This window comes from Pungitius pungitius, chromosome 11 (assembly GCF_949316345.1).
Source record: "Pungitius pungitius chromosome 11, fPunPun2.1, whole genome shotgun sequence".
Taxonomy (NCBI): domain Eukaryota; kingdom Metazoa; phylum Chordata; class Actinopteri; order Perciformes; family Gasterosteidae; genus Pungitius; species Pungitius pungitius.
In genome coordinates this window covers 6,242,559-6,267,447 of record NC_084910.1, presented here as the reverse complement: position 1 = coordinate 6,267,447, position 24,889 = coordinate 6,242,559, and the positions used below count along the sequence as shown (strand labels likewise).

The 24,889-nt window shown below is 45.6% G+C and overlaps 2 protein-coding genes across 3 annotated transcripts in view; one reads left to right on the top strand and one right to left on the bottom strand.

The window, feature by feature from the left end:
- LOC119197296 (intermembrane lipid transfer protein VPS13B-like) overlaps positions 1 to 14,105 on the top strand; it is a 265,877-nt gene extending 251,772 nt beyond the window's left edge. For both annotated transcript variants that reach the window (XM_062565592.1, XM_037453487.2), the window contains exons 53-68: positions 339 to 527; positions 697 to 843; positions 2,120 to 2,412; positions 2,858 to 2,985; positions 3,090 to 3,286; positions 4,134 to 4,252; positions 4,887 to 5,340; positions 5,487 to 5,654; positions 5,981 to 6,209; positions 8,926 to 9,102; positions 9,274 to 9,444; positions 10,013 to 10,189; positions 10,659 to 10,761; positions 11,949 to 12,117; positions 12,208 to 12,288; positions 12,671 to 14,105. In XM_062565592.1, the coding sequence (XP_062421576.1) occupies positions 339 to 527; positions 697 to 843; positions 2,120 to 2,412; positions 2,858 to 2,985; positions 3,090 to 3,286; positions 4,134 to 4,252; positions 4,887 to 5,340; positions 5,487 to 5,654; positions 5,981 to 6,209; positions 8,926 to 9,102; positions 9,274 to 9,444; positions 10,013 to 10,189; positions 10,659 to 10,761; positions 11,949 to 12,117; positions 12,208 to 12,288; positions 12,671 to 12,913 (3,045 nt within the window). In that variant the 3' untranslated portion in view covers positions 12,914 to 14,105. The remainder of the gene's footprint in view (positions 1 to 338; positions 528 to 696; positions 844 to 2,119; positions 2,413 to 2,857; positions 2,986 to 3,089; positions 3,287 to 4,133; positions 4,253 to 4,886; positions 5,341 to 5,486; positions 5,655 to 5,980; positions 6,210 to 8,925; positions 9,103 to 9,273; positions 9,445 to 10,012; positions 10,190 to 10,658; positions 10,762 to 11,948; positions 12,118 to 12,207; positions 12,289 to 12,670) is intronic.
- Positions 14,106 to 15,542: 1,437 nt separating this feature from the next.
- LOC119197298 (regulator of G-protein signaling 22) lies at positions 15,543 to 24,289 on the bottom strand. The gene is made up of 14 exons (XM_062565627.1): positions 24,174 to 24,289; positions 23,932 to 24,074; positions 23,660 to 23,843; positions 23,326 to 23,487; positions 22,926 to 23,103; positions 22,337 to 22,450; positions 22,086 to 22,187; positions 21,066 to 21,260; positions 20,580 to 20,663; positions 20,190 to 20,380; positions 19,300 to 19,462; positions 17,807 to 17,971; positions 16,448 to 16,606; positions 15,543 to 15,779 (listed from the first exon to the last, which is right to left on the bottom strand). Exons 2-14 carry the CDS (start codon positions 23,990 to 23,992, stop codon positions 15,549 to 15,551), a joined length of 1,989 nt encoding a protein of 662 aa, XP_062421611.1. The 5' UTR covers positions 23,993 to 24,074; positions 24,174 to 24,289; the 3' UTR covers positions 15,543 to 15,548.
- Between the last annotated feature and the right edge of the window lie 600 nt (positions 24,290 to 24,889).

Sequence of the window (24,889 nt, the reverse complement as noted above, 5' to 3'; positions counted from 1 at the left end):
CATGTTTCATGACGCTGTGAGCAGCAGAGCCAGAAGACCAATCAGTGGGACACTTTAAGTATGTCCTCGTAACGGAGCCAACCGCTGTGGAGGTTGTATACTCGTCAGTTCCAGGACTAATTGAGATGTTACGCAGTGGACATGGACAATGTCAGAAACATTGTGCTGAGTCGTCTGTATTGACCCCGGCATGAGTCCTTTTCCAAAACGCAATCAAATGAAGTCCATTTAGATTGCGTATTTCCTTTGACATGACTGAGGACAAACTGACCTCTTATTCTGACCATCTGATTTCCTCCTCATTCATTAATGCCCTCGCTGCCCTCCCAAACATCCAGGAAGCCTTCCAGATCGGCATCTACTGGGCCCACACCAACACTGTCCACAAGTCCACGGCGCTCAAATTGGTCCACGATCTGACCTCTCCCCGATGGAAAGAGGGATCTGGCTCAGAGGTGGTCACTCTGGACGAGGAGGGATATGTAGAGGCTGACATCACCCTGGGGGCCTTTCCCGGACGGCAAAAGGTGAAGGAAATAGGCGATCTTGCCTCCTCATTTAATTTCTCTGCCTCTGAAGTTGGATATAGTATTGTCTTGTGTACCATTAGTAGTATTCAGTGAAATATCACAGACTAAACAGACCGTATGTGAGTAATGTGAGCTGACAAATAGGTGTGCGTTGTCTCCTCTGCAGCTGTGTCAGTTCTGCGTGTCGTCTGTGGTGAGACACGGCATCCAGATCCTCCAGATAGAGGACCGAACCATTCTGGTCAACAACACCCCGCACACGATCCATTGCAGGCCTCTGCTGGCCGCCCATTCGCTGGGATCCGACGACCAGGTGACCACCCTCACTCTGTGCACTCACCTGAGGGGTTTCTTTGGTCTTTTTAAAACCAACACAAAGGCAAACGTACAAATGAGTAAACCTCGGCCATGCACCATGTTAGAACATGCAATGCACCAACAGGATCTGAATGTCCTGCTCTCCACCTCTATTTGAACAGTTTAAACAACTGCTTGTGTTTGCATTGAGCTATCTCATGAGATGTTAATATTCCATACACCATGTAGTCCACACAAGTGTTACCGTTTGCTTCAGCACTCCAAAACAAAAGAAATGAGTGTAAATTCAGCTACATTCCCATGCTACCTCAAAGCCTAGAGGTGTGTGTGTGTGTGTGTGTGTGTGTGTGTGTGTGTGTCTCATTGCCCTGCATCATGTCTTTCCTGTTCAGCCGATGGTTCTAAAACCTCACACAACACACACAGTATATTTATTCCCTGTGTGCATTACTCACACACATCAAACCCCAGCACCACCCAACACACATGCACACTGCTCCGACGCGGCAAGCCGTTTTCCATCAGATCAAAATGCTACACACCCCCCACCTCCCCCTCCACCGTTTTCACCATGTGGCAATGGCGCTTCGTTGGGACATTAGACAAACACCCAGAATTGGATGCAGGTTTTTTCCCCACTCGCTTTCATCTGCTGCTTGTCCCCAAAGAGAGAAACAATGCAGTGATGTAATTTAACGAGCCTTCAGATCCTCTTAAAGGAGGATGGCAGCTCTTGCCAGAGCTTGCTAGTAGCCACTAATTGACTGAAAACTCCTTCTTTTTTTTTTTTTGTTTAAGAGTTTTTAAAAAAACGAAATAGCGGGCGATGGACTTAACAATGACACAGACCACAAACAAGCCGAGGAATGCCTTTCTACTCGCCCGATTCATCATGCTTAGTGCCTAATCCCTGTAGTCCTCAGCTACTCGCCGCTCACTGGCAGCACAGCAGGGCTCCTCTGCTACCAATTTAGCACAAAGCTCCGTGGAGGAGAGAACAGGGTACAATAACAATGTGGTTTCACTATGTGTCTTTTGTTGTAGTCACATCTTCTGTGCTCTCATCATATCTCGATCGCTCATTTGGTTTCATCACTTCCGTTCATTTGTGCGTGTCTTTCTTTCTTTTCGTTTGTCCTTCATCGCTTGCTTGTTTGCCTTTTTCTATCCACTTCATCTCGTCCTTTTTTTCTCCCTTCTCTCTCCTCTGTTCATTCCCTTTCTTCTTCCCATAATGATTTGATGATGTTTGCATCATGTCTTCTCGTCAGGCCTGTGAGGTACCAGAGACGTCACTGTTCAGCCTGTTACCCTCGGAGGACTCTTCCCAGGCCAAACCCTGCTCCGTGCCATTCTGGGACCTCCTCCAATCCGGCGCTCATGGAGCGGTGAAGTTCCCTCTGCCCCTCAAACATATGCTCTTCAGCCTTTTCCCCGGGCACAGCGGCGGAGTGGCATCTGGGTCTGCAGCGTGGAGCCTTCCCGCTCCCATCCGCCCCGACTTCCCCAGGCAGAGTCTGTCTGTTCCCGGGGAACCGGACTCCGCGGGTGGCCTGAGCAGCAGGTGGGCGAAGCGGAGCATCTGTGGCGTGCTGGCTGCAACAGTCCATTTAGAACAGGGCACTGAACCCCCGGCTGGCACGTCACACAGAGCCGGCTGCCGGTCACAGCTTGTTAAATGCTGCAGATGAGGCAGAGGAAGGAATGCCCTCAGCATTTCCACTGTCAGTCTCTCTGCTCTTCTCAGCCCTTCTTTTTATTACTTTTGATCCATTTCATTTTTGTCTAAACTTAAGCCCAAATAAAAAGCTATTTCATCTTTCCAAAGACAGTACACGCTAACACATGCCAAAGTCCTATTTTTCTTCTACTACTTGTGCATCTTCATTTACTGTGTGTAAGTGATGCATGGATATAAAATATATAGAAAGATATATAATCACACACCTGTCTGGCTTGGCCTGCTGTCTGTGGACACTGTTTATGTCCTACTATGTTTTGTGTTGCAGAGGCATAGTACTGACATATCAGGAGCACTTTGGGGTGACATACATCATCCTGAACGAGGACCCCTGTCCTCGGATGCTGATCCACAACAAGTGTCCTATCCCACTTTTGCTTAAGGAAACTCTCAGAGGTAAGCAAGCAGTCGACTGGTATCCTCCTAACTCCGTACCTATCCCTTTGTCCTTCTACTACTAGTGTGTTATTTTACTACTATTCCCTCTTATCTTCAAATAGAAGCCCAGAAGACGGAGGTTTACTGCCGTCCTCTGCCTGCCCATTGCTCCCTGCACCACGAGCTCTATCACCACTTTTCCAGTTTCCCAGAGTGCAGGCAGAAAGAAACGCTGCCTGCACTGCTGCTGAAAACCACCCTGGACCAGGGCTCCAACGCCTGGAGCGAGCCCATAGACGTCAACTGCCCCGGCACTCAGGTAACGCCACGCGGCCGGTTGGGGTAGAAAGACGGCAGGATTTCATCCACTGAAACACGTTACGCCCTTTATGAGGTTTGACTTCCTTCATGTCCATCCAGGTTGCAGACATTACAGAGTTAATGCCTCGTCCTCTCAGCTCCCACTGATAGTGCTGATGGCAGTAAGGTAGAGCCAGAGTATGTCATGCTAGCTTAGCCCAATCACAGGATAGGGTTGATGCTTTTAATGAAGTCACTTATAACAGCTGGATACTCGATGACAGAACATAATCGGCCTCATGAGGCCTGAAGCCAGCTTTACGTCTGCGTGCTTGTGGGATGGTCCTGATGGGCAGGTGGCTCTGTGTGGGGCAGCTCCTTTCATCAGAGTCTGAATGTATGATGTAGTCTAACAGCGCTTTAAGTGGCCGGGCTATGAAAACTCTATACACTTAGCAGTCCAATTACTGTGTGTGTGTGTGGGGGCGGGGGGGGGGGGGGGGGGGGTGCGTGTGTGCGTTTAATTGTGTCTCTGTAGCACAGTGTGAGGTTAGCAAAACGTTTCAGGGCATTACGTGTAATGTTTGGTGTTTTGTCTAGCCAGCTGCAGGTTGTATCTCTGGTTACCGTGAGGTCTGGGTCTGACCTCCATAGTAGAGGTTGCAAGGTCAAAGGTCGTACTTGTTATGACTGCTCGACAAAGAAGTCAGGCAGCTTTCCTTTCTTCACATGACGTGACTCTCCGCTCTGAGGCCGGAGCGGTGGAGGTTAAAAGTGAGACGCGTAAAGAGCACTGAGCTGTGCAAGCCGTTAAAGTTGCCTCCTCAAAGTGTCTCAGGAAAGATGTGTGTTTTGCTGTTGCTCAGGTGGTGTTCCTGCCAGGCTTCGGCTGTCTCTACATCGACGTGGTGTACCAGAGAGGGACCCTGGTTCTGTCTCTGGCCCCCGAGGGCAGCGTGGATGCTGTCATCAACCAGCACAGCGGGTACATGTGCACAGCTAATTCTTCTTGTTTTATCCTTGTTGTTTTAGTCTGCCCGCATATTTGAACCGTATCGAATCATCTGAGCATGCTGTTCTTCCTAACCTCAAGGTATCCACCCGAGTGCCTTTTACTGCGCTCACTCCAATTTGTTTCATGATTATCCTTAACAGCAATGTTTTCATGCAGCAGTTGTTACCAGACTCCAAACATACAGAGACAGGCGTCATTTTGAACCACATGAGGGCAATAAAAGCCTCATTGTTGTCATGAGGGAAATTTGTGAGTAGAACATAACATTACAGCTTTGTTCCATTACATCAACACAAAGCTGCCTTTTCATTTTGATAGAACGGGAAATTAATATAATTACACATGTGGTAAATGTAAACAAATAACAGCAACAATTATCTTTGTTCTGGTAGTAGAAAATGTACAGTATACTCACAAAACATTAATACGTTTGGTTCTCCAGCCAATCATCTGAATCCTAACACACCTCCTCAGACTCTGAGAGGGAGCTGTTTCCTTTCTCTTTTCTTTCTTCAAAAGAATACACGCTGATTGCTAGACATGCATGAATGAAAAGCAGTCATATTTATTCCCTTTCACATGAATGACTTCTGTTTTGTTTCAGGTCTTCTAAGCTGTCGTGCCGAGTCCTCCTCCGTGAAGTCAGTGTGGTGTTGAGCGATGACATCACCAACCCCTCTGGATCTGTGGAGCTGCTCAGACTCACGTTGACCAAGCTGCTCCTCAGCCTGGCCCCGGCGCCGCCCGCCCCTCCGCTCTCGGGGCTGGCGGCTGACACTAACTCGGGCGCTGCGTCCGTCTCCGCCCTGATGGCGGACCCCTCTCTGATCGAGGTCCACTGCTCCAGTCTGCAGGTAGACAACCAGCTGTACAACCGAGCCAGTTTTCACTTCCCCGTGCTGCTGTGCCAGGACCAGAGAGGGGGGGCTGAGCCGGGGGGTCCGTGGAGCAGCGACTCCAACCCCACAGAGTCCCCTGAAGCCCTGGAGCAGTTCAAACGCTCCTGTTTCCTGCAGCTGAGGATGATGCTGGCTGAGGACGGAAGCACTGCGGAGGAGGTTGGATTCATTGTTCTGTCATTGTTATTCAGCTTTTTTTGTCACTGTGGAGGGTGCACGTTAGTATTTTGACCTATATTTGATTATGTACCATGAGTGCTCATGCCTTTTTTTTCCATCGCGGCCTCATGTGCTTTTCTCCTCAGATCACCTTCCAACTCCAACCTGCCAGAATCTACCTTGAAGACACCTTTGTTTACTACATTAAGACCCTGTTCCACACCTACATCCCTGACAGCGCCATGGCCTCAGCCACCGCGGGGACCCAGAAGAGCAGCAGGGGGTCTGGTTCGGGCCCTGTCCTCCCTGCACAGGTGCGCTTCTCATTACGTAATGTTTTTATTTAGGCAATGATGAGGCTCGCTGTTTTTTCTAGTTACGTCACTGCGTTCTAACATCATTTATATGCAGAGGTGCATTCTGCTCGGACCCCACATGCAGATGTTAAGCTCGTTATCCATGATCCGCATGCCAGCTAGAGAAATAATATGTATATCATGTATAAGGAATCTAATACTGTCTAATCCAGGAAAAAAACTGCGTCACAATATCTTTTGATTGTTAGCATTACTTCTCTCTCATTGAATACCAACTCAAAATGGATTTGAACTGAATTTATTGAAGAGATCATTTCTCCCAGGTGCTTGAGTCGGTGCAGGCGCTGGTCCACCCCGTGCGGCTGCACAGACTGACCATCCAGCCGGTCAACCTGTTGGTCAGCATCCACGCCTCCCTGAAGCTGTACATTGCGTCGGACCACACCCCTCTCTCCTTCTCCCTGTTTGAGAGAGGGCCGCTGTGCACCACGGCCAGACAGCTGGTGCACTCTCTGGCCATGCACTACGCTGCCGGAGCCCTCTTCAGAGCTGGTGGGTAGTGGTGGACGGAGAGGGTCGATCCACCTCCCTCCTACATGCCTCATATGTTCACCTACTGCCACACCCATCACACGCATATGGACACTGGACTGATTTGTATTTACAGCTTCACACTCCATGGATCAGTAGAGGCAAACTACTCACGGAAGAATAAGTGACCAATTCCACGTTGTCATAACTCTACTATTCTCACAGCCTGGAGTTGAGCTTTAAGAGGATTGCACCCGAGGGCTTCAATTGCTTCGAGACAGAAAGTGATGAAGAGCACCAGGGAGCAACATTTGAATCACTGGAGGCTTGAAAAAGATTTAGATTGTATCCTTTAGATTTACTGTTTCCTCAGCTTTGACTGATGACTCATGGTTACATAGGCCGCACACTTCCGACTCTTCTGGCCCTTAAAAGCGGGCTCTGTACCTCTCTGGTGCGTGGTCCTCATGTCGAGTCAAAGCCTCCACACATGTTCTGATTTAAGCTCATCGTTTCCACATCAGAAATCACTGTTCTGGACGAACACTTCCTCCCCGCTGTCTCTCGTTAGAGCCCTCGGTTCTGCTCGTATTTCAGCACGTCACATCACCGCTTCCTGAGTCATCATACAGAATGACGGGGGGGGTGGGAGGGGTACAGGGGGAAGCCTGACATTCTGGGACTGATTAGCATTAGGATGTACGGTGTGGTCATCAGACTTGTGGAATGGTGAAGGGTGTGCACTACCTACTCGTACAGTGCATGCATGTGCGCCCGTTGAACATCAGCTCCTGTCAGGGGTTCATGCTTTACCAAAACCACAACAAGGAGACCATGAGAGGCAGAAAGGACCACTGGGCCTGGCCCGAGTCGGTTTCCTGCCATTATGGGCCATCACTCAAGCACAAATTGACAGAGAATAAGAGCAGAGCGGGGTCGGCGTCTCCAGAAACGCCTTTTTGATTTTTGTGACGCAATTGTCAGAGCATAAATATCAGTGAGCCGTGCCATCTTAAGGGGAGAGGTGAGGTGAGATAGTAGGAGGCTGAAAATCTAACTGTGGTACATGAATGACTTCATGCAGAGTGTGAGTCTGTGCATGAGTGGATGTATCTGAGCCTTTGTGTTGCTGAGAAAAGAATTCTGGCACAATGCTGGACATACAGTACAATCAACATGTAAAAACATTGCGTGAGCTTTTGATTTGGGATCAATCCAAACAAGTAGAGGATAGTGGAAGTTTACTCAAGGGGCTTGTCTTCCTGGGAGCAGGTGTTCCAGATGTGTTTCTGTAAATACAAAACCCATTTGGACAGTATAAAGAACTGTGTGGTATAAGGCCATTGTAACTACTTTCCAATAATAATAATGTATAGTTTATCTCTTTAAATATTAGCTTCCAGTTCAAGTTTTTTTTGAACAGCTAAACGGGGAGAGAGAGAGAGAGAAAGAGAGAGAGAGGAAGAAGGCTGGATAGCAGAGGTGGGAACAAGTCACTGTTAGGCAAGTCACAAGCAAGTCTCAAGTCATTGCCCTCGAGTCCCGAGTCAAGTCGAGTCAAAGACGAAGCAAGTCCCAAGTCGAGTCACAAGTCACAGCTAACAAGTCTCAAGTCGAGTCGCAAGTCGTACCATTTTAGTTTCGAGTCATTTCGAGTCATTTTATTATAGTGGGGACGGGGAACCCTGGGTGATGGTGCGCTGCCTCACAGACCTAGACTACGAAGGGAAGGGTAATGGTGGATCGACTGTGACTGTGTTATAGTACTGTAACGCTCACCCCAATGCTGCAGCGTAAATAAGGAGGCGATGACTGGCTTGCAACTCCGCTGCATTTATTTATATAAAACAACTCAACTTCGGTCACTGTTGGCCGTCACCACGCCGAACGAACACTTCCGCATACACGGCCCCCCAAAACCCGGGTTGTCTCGCGTAACTACAGCTGGTAACGGAGCATAACGTGAACACATGCAACATCTGCATAACTGATTAACTAATAACTTTAACTCTGCTCATTACACTACTTTAAAACGGACGTTGACATAATGTTGGCGAGGATTTCCATCGGAGTCTGAATCCGGGTTCAAAAATCCCGATTTTTGTAACCATGAACGAGCTGTCTCGTTGATACGGTCAAATGGACTGCAGTGATTGGATGTTGTTCAGGCAGCGCGCGCTCTCTGCATACAGGTGGCGCATAATTTTTTTGACAGATGCAGATAAACAAAGCGGCGCGGTGGTGTGAAAATGTTTTCCCCCAGTTTTCATGGGAAGTAGCAAGTCTTCTCGAGTCAAAAGGCTCGAGTCATCGGTATTCAAGTCCAAGTCGAGTTGCAAGTCTTTGTACGTTTTGTCGAGTCGAGTCTCAAGTCATCAAATTCATGACTCGAGTCTGACTCGAGTCCAAGTCACATGACTCGAGTCCACACCTCTGCTGGATAGGAATGTAATCGTGAATGTGACAAGGACTTGATTAGTTCAAGGATTCAAGAATAATTTATTGTCATTGTGCAACACAGGGTTGTGCAGTTGTAGCCCATTTGTTACACAAAAAAAACACGACAAAGAAAATAGTTCACTGTGAGGCATTTTTAGAACTTGCATCAGAAATACCAGTTCTCTGAGCAGACAATATATTTCTAAACAGTTTTACATCAGAATCACGTTTCACTATGTTCACCAAGCACCATTGATTGAACCATTGTGGGAAGTGTGACATGTGTTCCTGTCCTCAGGTTGGGTGGTGGGATCACTGGAGATCCTGGGCAGTCCGGCCAGCCTGGTGCGTAGTATCGGCAACGGCGTGTCCGACTTCTTCCGGCTGCCCTACGAGGGCCTGACGCGGGGCCCGGGAGCCTTCGTCAGCGGGGTGTCCAGAGGGACCTCCTCCTTTGTCAAGCATATCTCCAAAGGTAACAGCTGCTCCTAACATTTCGGTTGGTTTAACGGTAGCGTCTGTGCGTGGGACACATTGTGGATGAATCATTTCCTTTTGTAAATGTACGCCTATGCCGGGTGTCATTATGCAGTGATAACTCGCGCAACATTTTGGGTTGAGCTTGAACATTGTTTTTTGTGTTCAGGCACGCTGACCTCCATCACCAATTTAGCAACAAGCCTGGCCAGGAACATGGACCGGCTGTCCCTGGATGAAGAGCACTACACCAGGCAGGAGGAGTGGAGACGGCAACTTCCAGAGAGCCTCGGGGACGGACTGAGACAGGGGCTGTCACGACTCGGCATCAGCTTGTTAGGTATGCGGAAGCACGCAATCCCTATCAGGAATAGAGTTAATTTAGTTGAGTGGCTTTAACTCTAACTAACCTTTTCAATATTATTCCCCTTCTCCAGTTGTCATTATGTGTGCTTTTAGATGAGATATTTCCCAAGATCTTTTTTTTTTCCTATTATTTGGTCACCCAGCTCAATATAAAATCCCATTAACATTCGATTAGATCTGCTGTCCTTTGGCATTAGTGATGCACACACACACAATGACGTAAAGTCATAAGAGGAAGCAGAGGAGACAGCACAGCGGGGACTCAGTGAACACCCACCGGGCAGTGAAACCATATACAGTATATCCACAGGCCTATTGTCACTGAAACCAAACAGCTGCTCACGTCTCTCAGGGTCACAGTGGATTATAAGTCTTGCTTTGCCCTGTCGATGTGCCATTCATAAAACTATTTTCCTTGTCTTGTCAAAAGGAAATGTGTGCGTGTGCCTTTTGCATAATTTGTAATTGTTTGTCTTTTACTTCAGCAATTATTGAATAAAGCACAATAATAAGGGACAACTGCTTTTCTTTTGTTCTTCCAGGCGCCATAGCGGGCATCGTGGACCAGCCAATGCAGAACTTCCAGAGGAACTGGGAGCTGCAGAGCTCCGCTGGGAGCAAGGCCAAAGGGGTCATCTCTGGAGTGGGGAAAGGCATTGTGGGTGTTTTCACCAAGCCCATCGGAGGAGCCGCTGAACTGGTGTCCCAGACTGGATACGGTGAGATCAGGATGGTCAGAGATAACACACTGTTCTTCCTGTGTCTGTTTCTGACGTTGTGTTTCAGGTTTTCTATTATGGTTAAAGCCTCATTAGTTGCATCTGTTAAAGTATCCTGTTCCTTTTCCTGTGGCCTACACACAGAACTCAAAGCGTAAGCCTTCACGAGTCTGCCTGCGTTCCTGGTGACTCCATATTGTGTCCCCTTGTGTCGCCTCGTGGGAGCACTCATTTAAGCACTCATCATTTACATGATTTCACTATGATGGTCAATTGTTTTTTACAAATCTGTATTTCAGTAAAAATTTTGCAGCCAAATCAAATGTTTACAGGTTATTCAACTTGTGTTTCTTTGGGATACATGTAATAATTATTTCTTTCCAGTCAGTGAATAGGAGATGTGAGTTGGTGGTTCTGTTTCTCTCCCAGAGAACAACGTGTTGGGGTTTGTCTTTGTCTCCTCTGGCAGGGATCCTCCATGGAGCCGGCCTGTGGCAGCTCCCTAAACAACTGTACCTGCCTACAGAAGAGAAGGCCGCTCAGGCCCCAAACAGCCACCTTAAATATGTCTGGTATGAAACGTCCCCTCCTACTTTTGTCAGAACTATTTGTTAGAAGAGGGACACGTTTTCTCGCATTTGTTTTTTATGGGAGCCTCTCCAGGATCGCCTGTTCAGTTTCTCCCTCTAACCTCTCATATTTTTTTCCTCTTATTTAAAAAAGAAAAGAACTTGGACAGTTCATTACCCACTTTCCCCCCCAAAAAAGACTCTGGAGAAATGTTTGACCTTGATCCCACACATGGTAGCCAGCCTGCCCTCCCTTGTTCTCATCGAGCCATGTTAAAAGGTTTTTATAAGCACTCTGCCAAAGCCGCCAGCTAGAACAGATTCTTGTTGTTTAACTGTGAGTCTATCCAGAGATGTCTCCCAGTGCCATCGGATGGAGGAACACCTTCCCTTGTGTGCACGAGTTTGGGAGAGACTCGGTTTGGGAAGGTCACAGGTTGTGCCATGCAGAAGGTTATTGTTGGGTCATGAGTTGTAAAAAATAATATACGACAGCTCTACATCAGAACTGTATGTTCCAACTCAACGGCACTTAATATTATCATCCAAAAGTTAACCGAGGCCTGTCTCTCCAGAAAAAAATGCATTCATGGCTTGTTGGTCTTTTTTGTCTGTGTTGACTGTAAACTGCTATGAGGAAAAAAGGCCACATTTTAGATACATATACTGAAGATATTCCACTTAAGTTGTCATCACCCAAAGTGCATGTTGTGCTAATGTTAAGAGGGGAAAAAAACGGATGAGTGCTGAGGTAATGCTCCCCTGTGGTTTGTATTCAAACTGGTTTCCATCAGTACTACAGGTAGCCCAGACACTGGAGGGGTCAGCCCGTACGAGCAGAGTAACACTGAGCAGAAACCCAGTGTCCCTGCTCGGGGCCGCTTCCACATCTGCACAGCAATATGAGCACCTGCCTTTCAAAGTAAACACGCTGTCAGAGAAACATGAGTGAAGACTGCAGGTCCCGCCCCGCACACGTGTGTGTGTAGCAATGTAAATTCTAGAATGCATAGAGACGCATGTTTGTGTGCGTTGAGGTGAGTTGCCACACCTTGTGTGGTCTTGTGTATCGCTCGTTAGGAGCCGTGTGTGTTTGTGTGCATGCAGAAGGCAGTGTGATTGCAGTGCTGTGAAACTATAAAGCAAGTGTATTTGGAGTGTCATAACTTGTCCTCGCGGGCCCTCCACAGGAAGATGCTGCAGTCTCTGGGGCGGCCGGAGCTCCACATGGCCCTGGAGGTGACCATCGTGAGCGGCTCGGGTCAGGAGCACGCCGGCTGTCTGCTCCTCACCTCCGAAGTGCTGTTCGTGGTCAGCCTCAGCGAGGACACCCAGCAGCAGGCCTTCCCCATCACAGAGGTGAGTGGCAGCAGTCAGGAAGAAGAAGAAAGACCTCTTTCAGCTGTGTGTTGTGGTGAAGTAAGAGCTCCGAACCTCCGCCATCTGCAGGTGGAGTGTCAGCAGGAGCCGGGGCATCGGGGCCAGCTCACCCTCACCTTGCAGCAGCAGACGGTAGCCAGCGACACAGAGGTGAGACTCTACTGGAGAACCCATCTACGGTTAAATAGGGAGGAATGCTATATCATTTCATTTAAAATACACTTTTGGAATCTTGAGTAATCAAGCCTTTCAGTTCTTATTTTACAGTTTATTTGTGGGCTAAAATGACCATATAAACCATATATGTGCAGTGCACACTTCTACAAACAGGAATATTGGCCAGTGTGTACTCTGCCTCATCAGCAGCTTGCTGTGCTCTCAACCAAGAACCAACGGGATCTTTAAGGGGCCATGACCTCTGACCTCAGACATTATCAACAAATGATTCTGTAATTTCTGTTTGGCATGAGAAAGAAACTCCTTGGAGTTACCATAAAGGCACATGGTTATCTGATCGTCCCCCCCCCAACAGGGTGATGGCATTCGGGAGCGTCTGTCAGAGCAGCAGTATCGGCGGTTGGTGGACTACGTGACGTGGGCCTCCCAGTTCCTCTCCCCCTCCCCCGCCTCTCTCCAGCTGGAAGTGACGCTCGCCGAGCCCCCGCCCTCCGTCACCAAGTGTTACCGCTACCTGGTGGAGCCTGCCTTCGCCGCGGTGTTTGTCAGCAGGTTCACCATGGTAAAGAATAAAGCCTTACGGATCGGATTCCACTGATACACGGGAACACCGTTGCTCCAAGGAAGAAGGGATCGGATCATTCGTTCCAATTAAGCCTTAAAAACAAGAACTACTTACTTAACACATTTATGCAACAGATGTGAGAACAATTCTATTTTATTAGTAACTGTACCTGGTCATTCATGCCGTAGGGAAAATTGTGGCATTTGAAAAATATATATCAGATGAGTTCATCACATCAGATTGATGTTTTATTCATAGGAACACATGTACGTTTGAACACTAAAACCTTCTCGGGCCAACGCCGTCTTCTCTTCCAACATTAAATCGGCGCTCTTTCGGTCAGTGTGAAACCTTTGTGTTGCAGATAGAAATCTGTTGAATTCTCATCAAAACAGCACTTGTGGTTCACTCTGCAGAAAAAGCTCTCGGTGTTTACATTGTTTATATATCTTGTGCCAACGTTAAGTGCAATATTATATATAATGTTGCTGGACGCTAGAGCAACCAGCTGTCCAATGGTGTAACATGCTCCGTGTTGATGACAGCCCTGTTTGTTGTAACCTTACTTTGAGCCCAACATGCTATTGTTGCACCACTGAGCTGCGTCTGATGCCTTTAATGTATGTAAATGGTTAATATATTGATAGAGAATCATTTTAATAAAACTCTGAAAATAAAAAGTGTTTCACTATTATTGCAAGAGAAAGTGTGAATCTGGCCGTTGTGAATGAAACAAATACCCAAGTGATCAAATGGGCCATCCAGTGAATTTATAGTCAGGGGAGATTTTCTTTTGTACGGAAGCCCTGCAAGGCAGCTAGTAACATTTTGTTGATAATTCTCATGAAACATACCTGTGCAGAAAAATAAATGTGTCCACGCACCCCATTTTTGCATCTCAAGGCCTAAGCAGCTGTTCTTACATTGTGTAAAACAAATCTCAAACTTCTACCTCATCATCACGAGCAGCTCCGATACACCTCAGCGATTAGTGTCAAAGAGCCTCTTGCACTTTGTTTTCATATCACAATGACCGGCTGAGTAAGACAGTAACTGTATAGTAATGACACAACTCCATATTACACTATAAAGTGTGTTGATCGAAGTGACAAATGTCATAGTATAGAAGATCAAAAAAGTCAGTATATATAAACCTCACGCTATAATGTGTCAAAATAAATCATTCTCGAATGCAGCGCAGAGCGTGTTAAGAACCTCAAAGAAAAAAGTAGTACAGCAAGGTTGAAAAATGTAGACGAGGATGTCGAACTAAAGATAGAGGAACCTCATAGTGCAGCTAGTGGAAATTTGTTAGTGAAAACACAAGACATGCCATAACGTGTATTGCAGATTCCTAAGAAGAAAAAGACTACGTGGTGAATGAGACAGAGGTGAATCACAGAACATGCGTTTAGGGTGGTCGAACAATTAGAAAGCGCTGTATGCATGCAAGTCAAATCCTTTATACTGGATGAGCGTGGCCTAAAATCATCTTCTGAAGATGCGGCGGTCTGATCCCAGCTAACCTGCATGTCAATGTGTCCTTGGCCAAGACACTTTACCCCAGCATTGCTCCTCTAGCTGTGACTACAGTGTGTGAATGTTAGTTACTGATGGGCAGGTGCCACTGTGTATGGTAGGTCCTGTCATTAGTGTATGAATGGGTGAATGATGTCATGTAGTGTTAAATCGCTATACAAGGACAGACCATTTGTCCCCGCTGTACATAATGTGTACGTTGCTCCCTCTCTACTCATTGTTTTGCCTGTGTTGTGAGTCCTTCTGCAGAGGTGGAAATTAATTAACAGAAATACGAGACTGAACGATTAATCAAATATAAATTGCCACCGCAAAAGCTTGTGTTCAATTATAGCAATTTATTATTATTTCTACAGTAGCACCTTCTACTTGCATTGATCTAGTCTAACTACTTCTGCCATATGGTAGCTCAGCTTCTCTGACCTTTAAGTAACTGGTGGTTTGCCCAGCACCTCAGTTTTATGAGTTACAGTACTATGACGCTAAATAGTTTTATATTGATCAAATGTTTTTTTTTACCTTGTGCGGGGGTATCGAAAAAACTAAATCCTCAAAGTCCTGTACAGAACATTATGGACAAAGGGACTTTTAACCATTCTAAAACTCGACACTGTTTAGGGGGCAGGGGGTGTGTGTGGGAGCGAGGGGGGGGGGGGGGGGGGGATGTACCAGAGGCCTTAGAAGACGATGCTTCCAGCTGACTCCATCTCCTCAGCAGCATCCTCTTCTCTCTTCAGAGGCGCCATGGAGTAGGACAGCGACAACTGAGGGAAGATTTCCAGAAATCAAATCTACTACAGCCACTGATTCCCAAATGTGGTACAAACAAGAATTATTCTAAAAGACACATTTGCTCAAATCCCAAACTTAAATGAATACATAATATACATATCACATTGTGCCTCACTATGGACCGTTTCCCCACCTGATCGCTCCTTTCCTCCTCCTCCTCCTCCTCCTCTCTTCTCCTCTGGCTCTGTTCTCTCTCTCTGTGTTGGAGCCGCTCTTCCTGCAGTAGAGGAGAGGGTTGCTCCACTTGGACAGTGCTGCTCAGCTCTTGGAACTGGGGCCAAAACTTCAGCAATGCACTTAACACTGATGTCTACATGGACAGAGAAAAAGCAAACACTCACACTACACACTGGAGGGAAATACGATGGAACACAAACATGAACACTACCTGAGCGTCTCTGAAGAGGCAAGGAGCCAGCGCGTGGCGTTTCTCCAGAACGCGCTGGGCCTGTTGAGGAGGGATGTCTATCTGCAGAGCCGGGGGGGTGGAGGAGTCGATGAAACAGTTGATGATGGTGGAACTCATCTGCTGGATCGTGGCCTCGTCGCTGTGGGAGTGACAGAGGTCCTGGAAGAGAGGGCACTGTTGATACTATGTTCTAAATTCTTCTGCAATGTTTGGGTTATTGCTGCATTTTGTATCTTACTATAAACAATCAGATATCAACAAATGTTTTCCAATCTGAGCTTTTTGCATTTGTACAACAACCACAATTTAGCCACATTTGAAATAAATCCCCGATCTAAGGACAGTTTAAGCTTGTTTGCCTTTGTTTCTGATCAACTGATCAAATCACACTTAAGTGATCCTGATGAAGCCAGCTGGCTAATGTTATGAGTAGTAGCAATAATATCAACATATTAGTAGTAATAATACTTTGCCTTATTTGTACAAGTGTCCTATTTATTCCAAAGGTTGACCTGCTGGTCTCCTTACTCATCGAAAGGTCCATTGTGACCAGCAGGTTTGAGTTGCACTTTACATTTTTACTTACGACGAGGTGAGCACAGAGACTTTGAATATGAGAAAATGACTCTACACACTGAAGCTCGGCCGTGCAAGTAATGCAACAACAGGCACCTTTTTTTATTTGGGGAGACTTGATCATTCCGTATATTCTTTTTTTGATTTCCTGCCATAGTTGGTATGGACTGGCATACATCAAAGAGCTCAGGCCAGATGGTGTCGCTAAAAACAGCAGCGCATCGTCCTCTACCAACTCCTGCTTCTTTTACCTTGTATCTCTGCGCCTCCTGCCAGAAGCGCACGTTGTTTTCTGGGAAGTTTCCTTTCAGGGAGACAAAGTGCTGGAACTGTTTGCAGGTGACCGGGTCGAGTAGGATCCGTCGAAACAGCAGGATCTCCTTGGAGGCACTCATCCACAAGCTGTCGGCCTGCAGGGACACACGGTAAGGAGAGGGAAACTCCCTCAGGGTTGGATTCAAAATAATGGCCTACTCCTACTCTGCACAATGAATATATAGGAGTGTGCTCCTGAACAACAGCCGTAAAGATGGTTTGTGACCTCTGGGCTACAGTCTTAGCACATAAAACTGAGATAATGAGGTTCTTTGCCAGTGATGAAGAGATAATGATCAAAAAGAAATCATCTATGGAAAAGTCCTTCCTGTAATCATACTGTTTGAAATGTACATGTTTTATATCTATGTTCTGCTATGGAGAATGAAATGAGAGGCAGGGCTCAGAGCTGCATGGAAAACACTCCAAACACTATTAAAGGAATGTTAGTAGTGCTGATGCTTTAATCTCATTTATCCTGGATCCAATTTGGGGGAAAACTAACCACAAGGCCAAAATGGTGTTTGACAAAGCCAGAGCTCGAAGCCAAGCCAACTATATCACACATGCTTTCCGGCCAGGCGACGCCTTTTTTCTCTCTATTAAGAATATCCAGGTTTCCCAGAAAGCTGCTGTCTGCTGCGTGGAGCTGCCACACAGACACCAGTCAGAAGACAGAAGCTGAATAAACCAGACACGGAACACTCAGTAAAGCTCTTCTACTTGTAACCTTTATTTCCATGTAGAGGCCAAACTATGTCCACAACTGATTACTTAATGAGAGGATCTGTGTTGCCATTATAACACCCCCCCCCCTGAAAAAGTGTGCAGGTAGTAGTCGGTCCCCCCGAAGTTGTAAACCTAGGGGACACTAGTTTAAAGCAACCTGGGACTAAGCTATTTGCCCATGAGCTACTCATTGCTGATACAACACAAGGCCAAAATGTAATATCCATCTTAAAAGTGAAGTAGAAGTAATGGGACTATTCTTTGGATGGACCAGTAACTTTGTAAAGTCTCTGCTGGCTGACTGACACGGAGCCAAGATACAGTCTAGCATATTAAAAAGAGCTGTCAAGCTGCAGGCTTGTCATTTTTAAAGCCTGCTTTTTGTATGTAACAATTCATAGTGTTCATTTCAATATTAATGTTAATTGTTAGCTGTTGGAGCTGCCGATAGACAGACTTTGTAGTTAGTCATTTCATGCTAAGCTAAGCTACTTGACTGGGACCATAAGTCAAAGAGACAAACATTGGTTTCAAACCATATCTTTTTGAGTCATGTCAGTGTTTACCTTTGGCTTTTGTTCCCGTTGTTGTGTGAACTCAGCTGAAGACATGTACAGAGGAAGCCATTTGGTCTCAATGTAACCACTGATGGTGTCCTGGATCTCCCGGACAACGGAGTTAAGGAGATACCCAGTACCCAGTAGCTCCAGTCCACCTGCAAGACGCAAGATCTACACACACACACACACACACACACACACACACACACACACACACACACACACACACACACACACACACACACACACACACACACACTGAACGCAAAGTCAAAGATGCAGCAGTGACGGATGGTTGTGTGTGCCTTGCATAGGTATCCACCCCCTGGACTTCCCCTGGATAACTACAGATTAAAATGAATTTCATTGGGATATTATTTAATGGACCAACACGAAATAGTTCATCAGGAAGTGAGGATTTGAACATTGCTGTTCACAGATGGTCTACATCCAATCTGACTGAGCTTCAGTTTTTTAGAGTGGATGAACATCATTTCCATCTCTAGATGTGCAAAGCTGGTGGAAACATTCCCCAAGACTTGCAGCTGGAATTGCAGTGAAAGGGGTTCTACCAGGTATTATCTTGTGGGGGCTGGGGGGGAATACTTCAAACAGAACCTTTTTGTTCTCATTGTGTCACAATAAAAGGTATTTTGCATCTGTAAAGTACAATGAATGTTGTGTTGATCAAATGCAAAAAAGTATATTTGAATTCCAGTTTGCAACAGAACAAAGTGGGAAAAGGTCCAAGGGGGGGGGGGGGGGGGGGATACGTATGCAAGGCACTGTATGAGGGCAGATTCAGGATAAAGAACGACACACAGTTGGAAACCCAACTGAAAACTCCCCCCCTGCTGCGCTCTTCATCATTCCCACAATCCCTCTGTTCCCTTCATCTCTCCGTCTGCTTTCTGTCCTCATACTTAAAAATGGCCAAGTCTCCCTATTTATATCTCTTTTAGATTTTCTCTCATTTCATTAAGCACGCACAAAGCTGAGCAATTCCCACACACACACACGCACACACAGGCTTCAGAAATTAGAACCAGTCGTTCCATTGGATTGGGAGTCAGCAGATGAAAGGAGTCCAATCTGCGACTGGACGACTGAGTGATTGAAAGAGTGAAGGGCCAAAGCAGTAAAGCTGTCAGTCTCTCTACATCGCTCACGCAGACCAGAACCAACGCTGAGATGTGAGAGCGGCAGCCAGGCCCAATCCTGCACAGTTGGAAGCACTAGAATTGGCAACTTCCCTCGAATATTACAATCATCCTTTTGATGGCATTCATGAAATGACAAAAGTCATGCACCAGGGTCGAAGTCCTGTCAACGAGAAGGCTTCACTGAAGGTCTCTCCTAACCCACTGGGCTTCACAATCAATCAGGTTCCCAACCAGAAAAATGAACCTAACTCAACTCAAATGAAAACTAATGAATAAACTGTTGAAATAGATTGTTGAATTTAGTTTAGCATGAGATGAACAGTTAAAATGACGTACAGCATTCCGTTGCTCCGTGGTGGCGGGGCTGGTGCAGCCAAAGAAGTACTTCCTGTTCAGATATTTGGTAGCAATATTCAGGGCTTTCCGCTGCCTGACAGCCTTGTCTTTTTGAGGAGTCCTCCTGTACTGCTCCAGATCCAGCCAGCAGGTCAGATGGATACTGGGCGGAAACACACATGTTAACATTTTGACAAAAGCTCTAGTGCATTGTATACATCCTCTAGACAACACACTTTCTTCCCATTTCCATACTGCTTTCTAGGGCTGGGCGGAATACCGGTATAAGATTTCCACGTACCGTTCATACCGGTGTTAAAACAGCTTCAGCAGGAGGCAGAATTTATTTTTACACCTAACTGCAGAGCGCGTGGAACTACTTGTCTTATGTGTGTTGAGATTGAGTCATGGTTAGAACTTTAATACAATGAATAACCCACAACAATCACTCTTTAACAGTGTAAAACACCACGACAGCTTTTGACACAAAAGCAATTTGTAACACTGATAATTGTACATTTATAAAAAGTACCCAGCCGAACTGCATGCTGGGTACAATAAGAAGTAACTCTGTTGCTACATGAAAACACGGAAAAGAGCGACACATCAGAGATGCACCAAGAGAGGGGCTGTGACGTAAGTTAGACCAGAAAACGATTTATTGCAGGCTGTTGCCACTGGTGTTGCCTCTGGTGGCAACACCAGTAGCCACAACAAGCTAACACGCTAACGAGCTAGATATTGATTTTTGGCCATACCGCCCAGCCCTAACTGCTTTCATTTCATTTTAATGCAAAGTTGTAAATGTATTGTGTGCATTTTGGAGAGTGAAGGACTCTGGACAGATTACAACTATCTCATTCATAAACTATGTGGTCAATACTGGTCACCTGGCATCGTGATTCTGCATGAAAGACATTAAGTGGCCGATCTTGCGGGGGTGGCGAAGTAAGGAGCTCAGGCGGTAGCCTTTGTAATTTGGAGACACTCTGGACCGAGAGTCAGGCCCCCGAGGGCCCTTTGAGAAGGGAGTCGATGGTGTAACAGGAGAAGGAAATAACTCTGCCCTGAACTGCTCCACCTTTCAAAGAGACACAACAGCAGAAGGTGGAGAATAAGTGACTGAGTGGGTGTGAGAAAGAGGAAGAACAAGTTCAGGCCAAGTAATGCCCTCTAGAACCGTTGGATAACTACCAGTTACTGAGCAATGCATAAAAGATTGATCTTTTTCTAATTTTGCTAATAGGTAAAATTAGCAGTTTTAAGCTGTGGATGCTGACCTGTTTCAGTTGGTCCTCGTACAGACTTTGGGGTTCCCCGGGCTCCTGGCTGTCAATGCAACGCACCTCCTCCTCCACACACACCTTGACACACATTAAGCCAATTAGAGCAGAAATTTGTATTAATGAATAAGTCAATTAAAAATAATTGTTTTCATTTTTGCCAAAAATGAAAACATTTGTCACATTAGTCTTCATTTGGTTTCTTGCACTGTAATGCATGTTTTACAGGCCAAATTTTAACTAAAGAAAAAATCCTATAGATTAATCAAGGCGGAAAATGATCTGTCGTCACAGACTTGCACAAATCATGCACAGAAATAGTTAAGAAACTCAAAGTAATAACTCTAATCCGATTTTATACATTATTTTACCACAGACTTAACAATGTTCATAAATGCACATCAATGAGCCACTTCCTTCCTCAGTGCTGTCAGTAGCGTGTTGCTTCCCTCGAGCTGAGCCAGAGAATGAAACAGTGCTTACTGCCTGGAAGGACTGTTCGTCCTTGCTGACCAGCAGGGTCCAAGGCTCCAGCAGGATGTGCAGTGCGTGCTCCTCGACCTTGTCAAATAGCTCCTTAAAAGCGGGCACCAGTTGGTTGTACACCTCCCTTCTGATCTCCTCGCCGACATCAATGCTCCTCCTGGCAAAGCTGAGGAGATAGCTGGAGTGAAGGAGCTGAGGAAAAGAGAAGAGATCGTAAAAGTGTCGTCACTTTGGAAACATTTCTCCTCACAGCCGCCATCAGTTCCATCGCCTTCGCCATCTATCATTTTTCAGCACTCTCAAATTCAAAATTCAGTGTCTCTCATCACTGCTGCCATCACACCACATAAATGTCAGTCAGTTAACTCCTGGAAAAGCCATATGGAAAGACCATTGTAATGTCATTCCTACGGTGAGCTAAAGGTTCACTGAAAGAAAGTTGATTTCACTGAGGTATCACTCTGGACCGGACCAACGGCGTTGTAGCCAGACAGGGTGGTTCTGGGTGACTAGACTGGAGGGGGCACTCACTTGATTTTATGGCTGTTTAAAATAGAAAGGGCAGAAAGGAGAACAGGAGGGCACGCGAACAAGAGCAGGTGTGTGTGTGTTACAGGGAACGTGAAGGATATAAACTCAATTTTGGTTTCATGTCTTTTGAGGCCTTTGTATGTTATTACTGTCGACCAAGAAGCTACAAGTTTCTTTATTGACGTGGGAAGCATCTTTATTTGAGTAATTGGTTTGACTTTGAACAGTTGGACTGGGCAGTGACCCGATGGTGTGTGAATGGTATGAACGTTAGTTAAAGTTCCCAATGAGCCGGTGGCGCCATCTATAGTGTCCTGTCGTCAGTGTATGAAAAGGTATGAAAGGGTGTTAAAACACTTTGGATGGTTGGAAGACTAGAAAACCATTTACATAATGTGTTCTAAGAAACCAGTAGTAAAGAGCTGGGTATTTGTCCATAAGTTAGTAGTTGGTGAGAGATGACCACACTATGAGGTTGCTAGTGACCTGTGCCTCTCTCTGGACCCGGTATGGGTCCAGTCCGTCCTGATGGAACAGCTCATGGTAGTGCTGAAGGTCAGTCCAAAAGTAAATCGCATTCTCCCACAGCTGGGACAGAAAATGAGATCATAATCATGGACTCTGTCTATCACATCAAACCAAAGAGTGGACACTCAAGATTTTATTGTGACACAATATGATGAGAATTATATTTTAATGTAATGCAACATGCAAAAATGCAGTAGCTGCTATTGTACCTGGTTTCCAGATTGTTCACAGAAGTTTGTGAAGTATAAGCCGGCATCGAAATCAAGAGAAAGAGCCCTCTCCATTCTTCTGCTGCCCAGTAACTGACTTTGGCTAGAATATAACTGGTGAAACACAGAGACAGAAGAGACATATTCTTTATTATAAGATTTGGCTGTAGCACTTTTTTTTTGGTTTTTGCCTATTGGAACAATATACTGTTTGAACTGCAAGTTAAAACTTATAATCGCTGGTTTTGTCCCACCAACAGTGCAAATCCTTAAAGAGCTCAATGTATAAGGTAAAAAACTGTGGGAAATTGCAAATCTTCATGGAGAATTTGGAAATTAATTTTTGGCATTTTAGCTTAATAAAAGACAAAAATGAACATGATCAACTAATAATTGCGTCTACACTTAAGACTATAGCATCAAACATGCTTTTGAGGAAAGAACAATTAATGCATACGAAGCGGTGATACCACCTGCAGCCACTGCAACATACCCAGACAGTAAGAGCTGCATCTCTGCTTGCTCCATTTCCCATGTTGCTGCTGAGGATCTCTAGGCACCTAGTGGTATCATATCTTAATGCCCTTACCTGTGTGTATACAGCCTGGCGGCACTGGGGCAAACGGGTTTCAGAGCAAAGAGTGTTAGATCCACGCTGGGGCTGTGTGTCTGACTGAGGCCTAACACACCACTCTGCCCACAGCTCTGGATGAGGGGAGTCATTTCGGCCTCCGTGAATCCACCGGGACGTCAAGAACCGAGGAACCCTGTCGGAAAGAGGAGAGTTATTATGGACATTTATCTCATATATAAAGAAGTTACTTTATGTATGTAATATGACAGCATTTGCTATACTCAGCTTATTTTACATGACTCCCAGTGTGTGACAGGAAAATGTAAACAAGTCTTTCATGAACACAACAAATATATACACATAAAACCATCTATGATTAACATGAGGGTACATTATGATGAATAATGAATCTCACCAGTAGGAGAGTAGAGACTCGATGAGTAAGGGCTGAACTGAGTGAAGTTTCTCTTCTGTCCAGCAGGGGGAGGTAGTCAGCCCCAGTCTGCAGAGCAGCTCCACATTGAGACTGCTACGGCTGCAGCTCAGCAAGTACCGGCTCCTCATCACAACCAAATACCTGATCAATACATGAATCAAATGTATTTATTCCTTAAAAGTTGCAGATCCCATCCAAAATATTCAAGTTCAATATCAAACCATGGCCATCAGATGGAAGCATTTCTATTCACATTAAATAGACCCAGGTTGCTCGCCAGAATGACAGTGTTGGATCATGCTGTGATGTTTACCTGTTCTTACGCTCTTGGGTCCGTGTAGCTTTAAGCCTTGTTATATCCATCCAGAGATTGAGCAGTTTCTCTCCTTGTCTTCCTTGCAAAAATTCTTTAAACTCATCCAGGCCTGGTCTGCTGGTGACAACGTGTTCCTTCAGGTCAGAAGGTAGACATTTAACATTGTGCGTCCCCAGAGAGCCTGTAAACAGAAAGGAGGAAAAGAGCAAACATATTCTCATCATCAGATGAAAGTTAGAACTGTTAACAATCAAGTTCACCAAGTGTACCTTGTTTTGCAAAACTGTTCTCCTGAGATAGTGGGATATTTGGGGCGTTGTTACTGTCCATGCCAACGTGGGAGGGGGTTGAACTGCTTTGCCTCCTCTGGATACAGATGTTTGTGTTCTTCTGAAGCAACAGCTTGGATAGTCTGGAAAAGACAAAAGAATTATACAACACAGATTTCTTCACTATCTGTGATACGGTCACAGATAACTGAATAAAATGACTGAGTAAAACTGAGCCATACCTTTAATAAGATGTACACAAAATAAATAAGCTCATACAAAATATATGCAGTAAAACAACATGCGTTTTGAATATTGGTCAGTGACATGATACGCATACATATGAGCTGAATCTCAGGACTTAGTTTCAAAGAACTGCACCAGCAGTAGCAAACCGGCTGCTTGTCACCTGACCAATCATTGTCACTGATTCAGAGCACCTGTGAAGATGGAGAATCTCATTCATTCGAACAAACTTTGACAGATTTCACAGCGATAGTGCCGCTCTGTGAAAGAACTGCAGACTTTGAAGATGGAGGGAAACACTGACTTAAATAAATAGCAGTAGAAGGTAGATGGCTAGCTAGCTGCTGTAGCTACCCAAGCGGCAAGCTATCGTTAGCTGATGAGAGGACGCTGTCATCACAGTGTGTAAATAAAGTTTTTCAATCGGCTCAGGAACTGAAAGCAAGCACCGAAATCTGCATTGCGTTTCGGTGCGGTAGGTGCCGGTGCTGTATTGGTACCGTTTCTCGGTACCCAACCCTACTTAACATATTACTAAACACAAGAAACTACAAAGAAATACAAATAAAATTGAATGAGTCTCCTTTGTTTTGTTTGTTTTGGGAAAACATCTGTAGACAACAGCCTACTAGTCATAGTACTGCCATTTGATGACAATTGCATGTAAGTCTAACAAAAGGTTAAATGCTATTTCTACAGTTAAAAAAGTAGC

What these genes read in the sequence shown, in the direction of transcription:
- LOC119197298 (XM_062565627.1), bottom strand. Translation starts at nt 23,992, where the DNA reads ATGGACAGTAACAACGCCCCAAATATCCCACTATCTCAGGAGAACAGT. An exon ending in GAGTCTCTACTCTCCTACTG is followed by an intron (nt 23,104 to 23,325) that starts GTGAGATTCATT and finishes TCTTTCCGACAG; the next exon opens with GGTTCCTCGGTTCTTGACGT. An exon ending in GTGAACAATCTGGAAACCAG is followed by an intron (nt 22,188 to 22,336) that starts GTACAATAGCAG and finishes TTTCTGTCCCAG; the next exon opens with CTGTGGGAGAATGCGATTTA.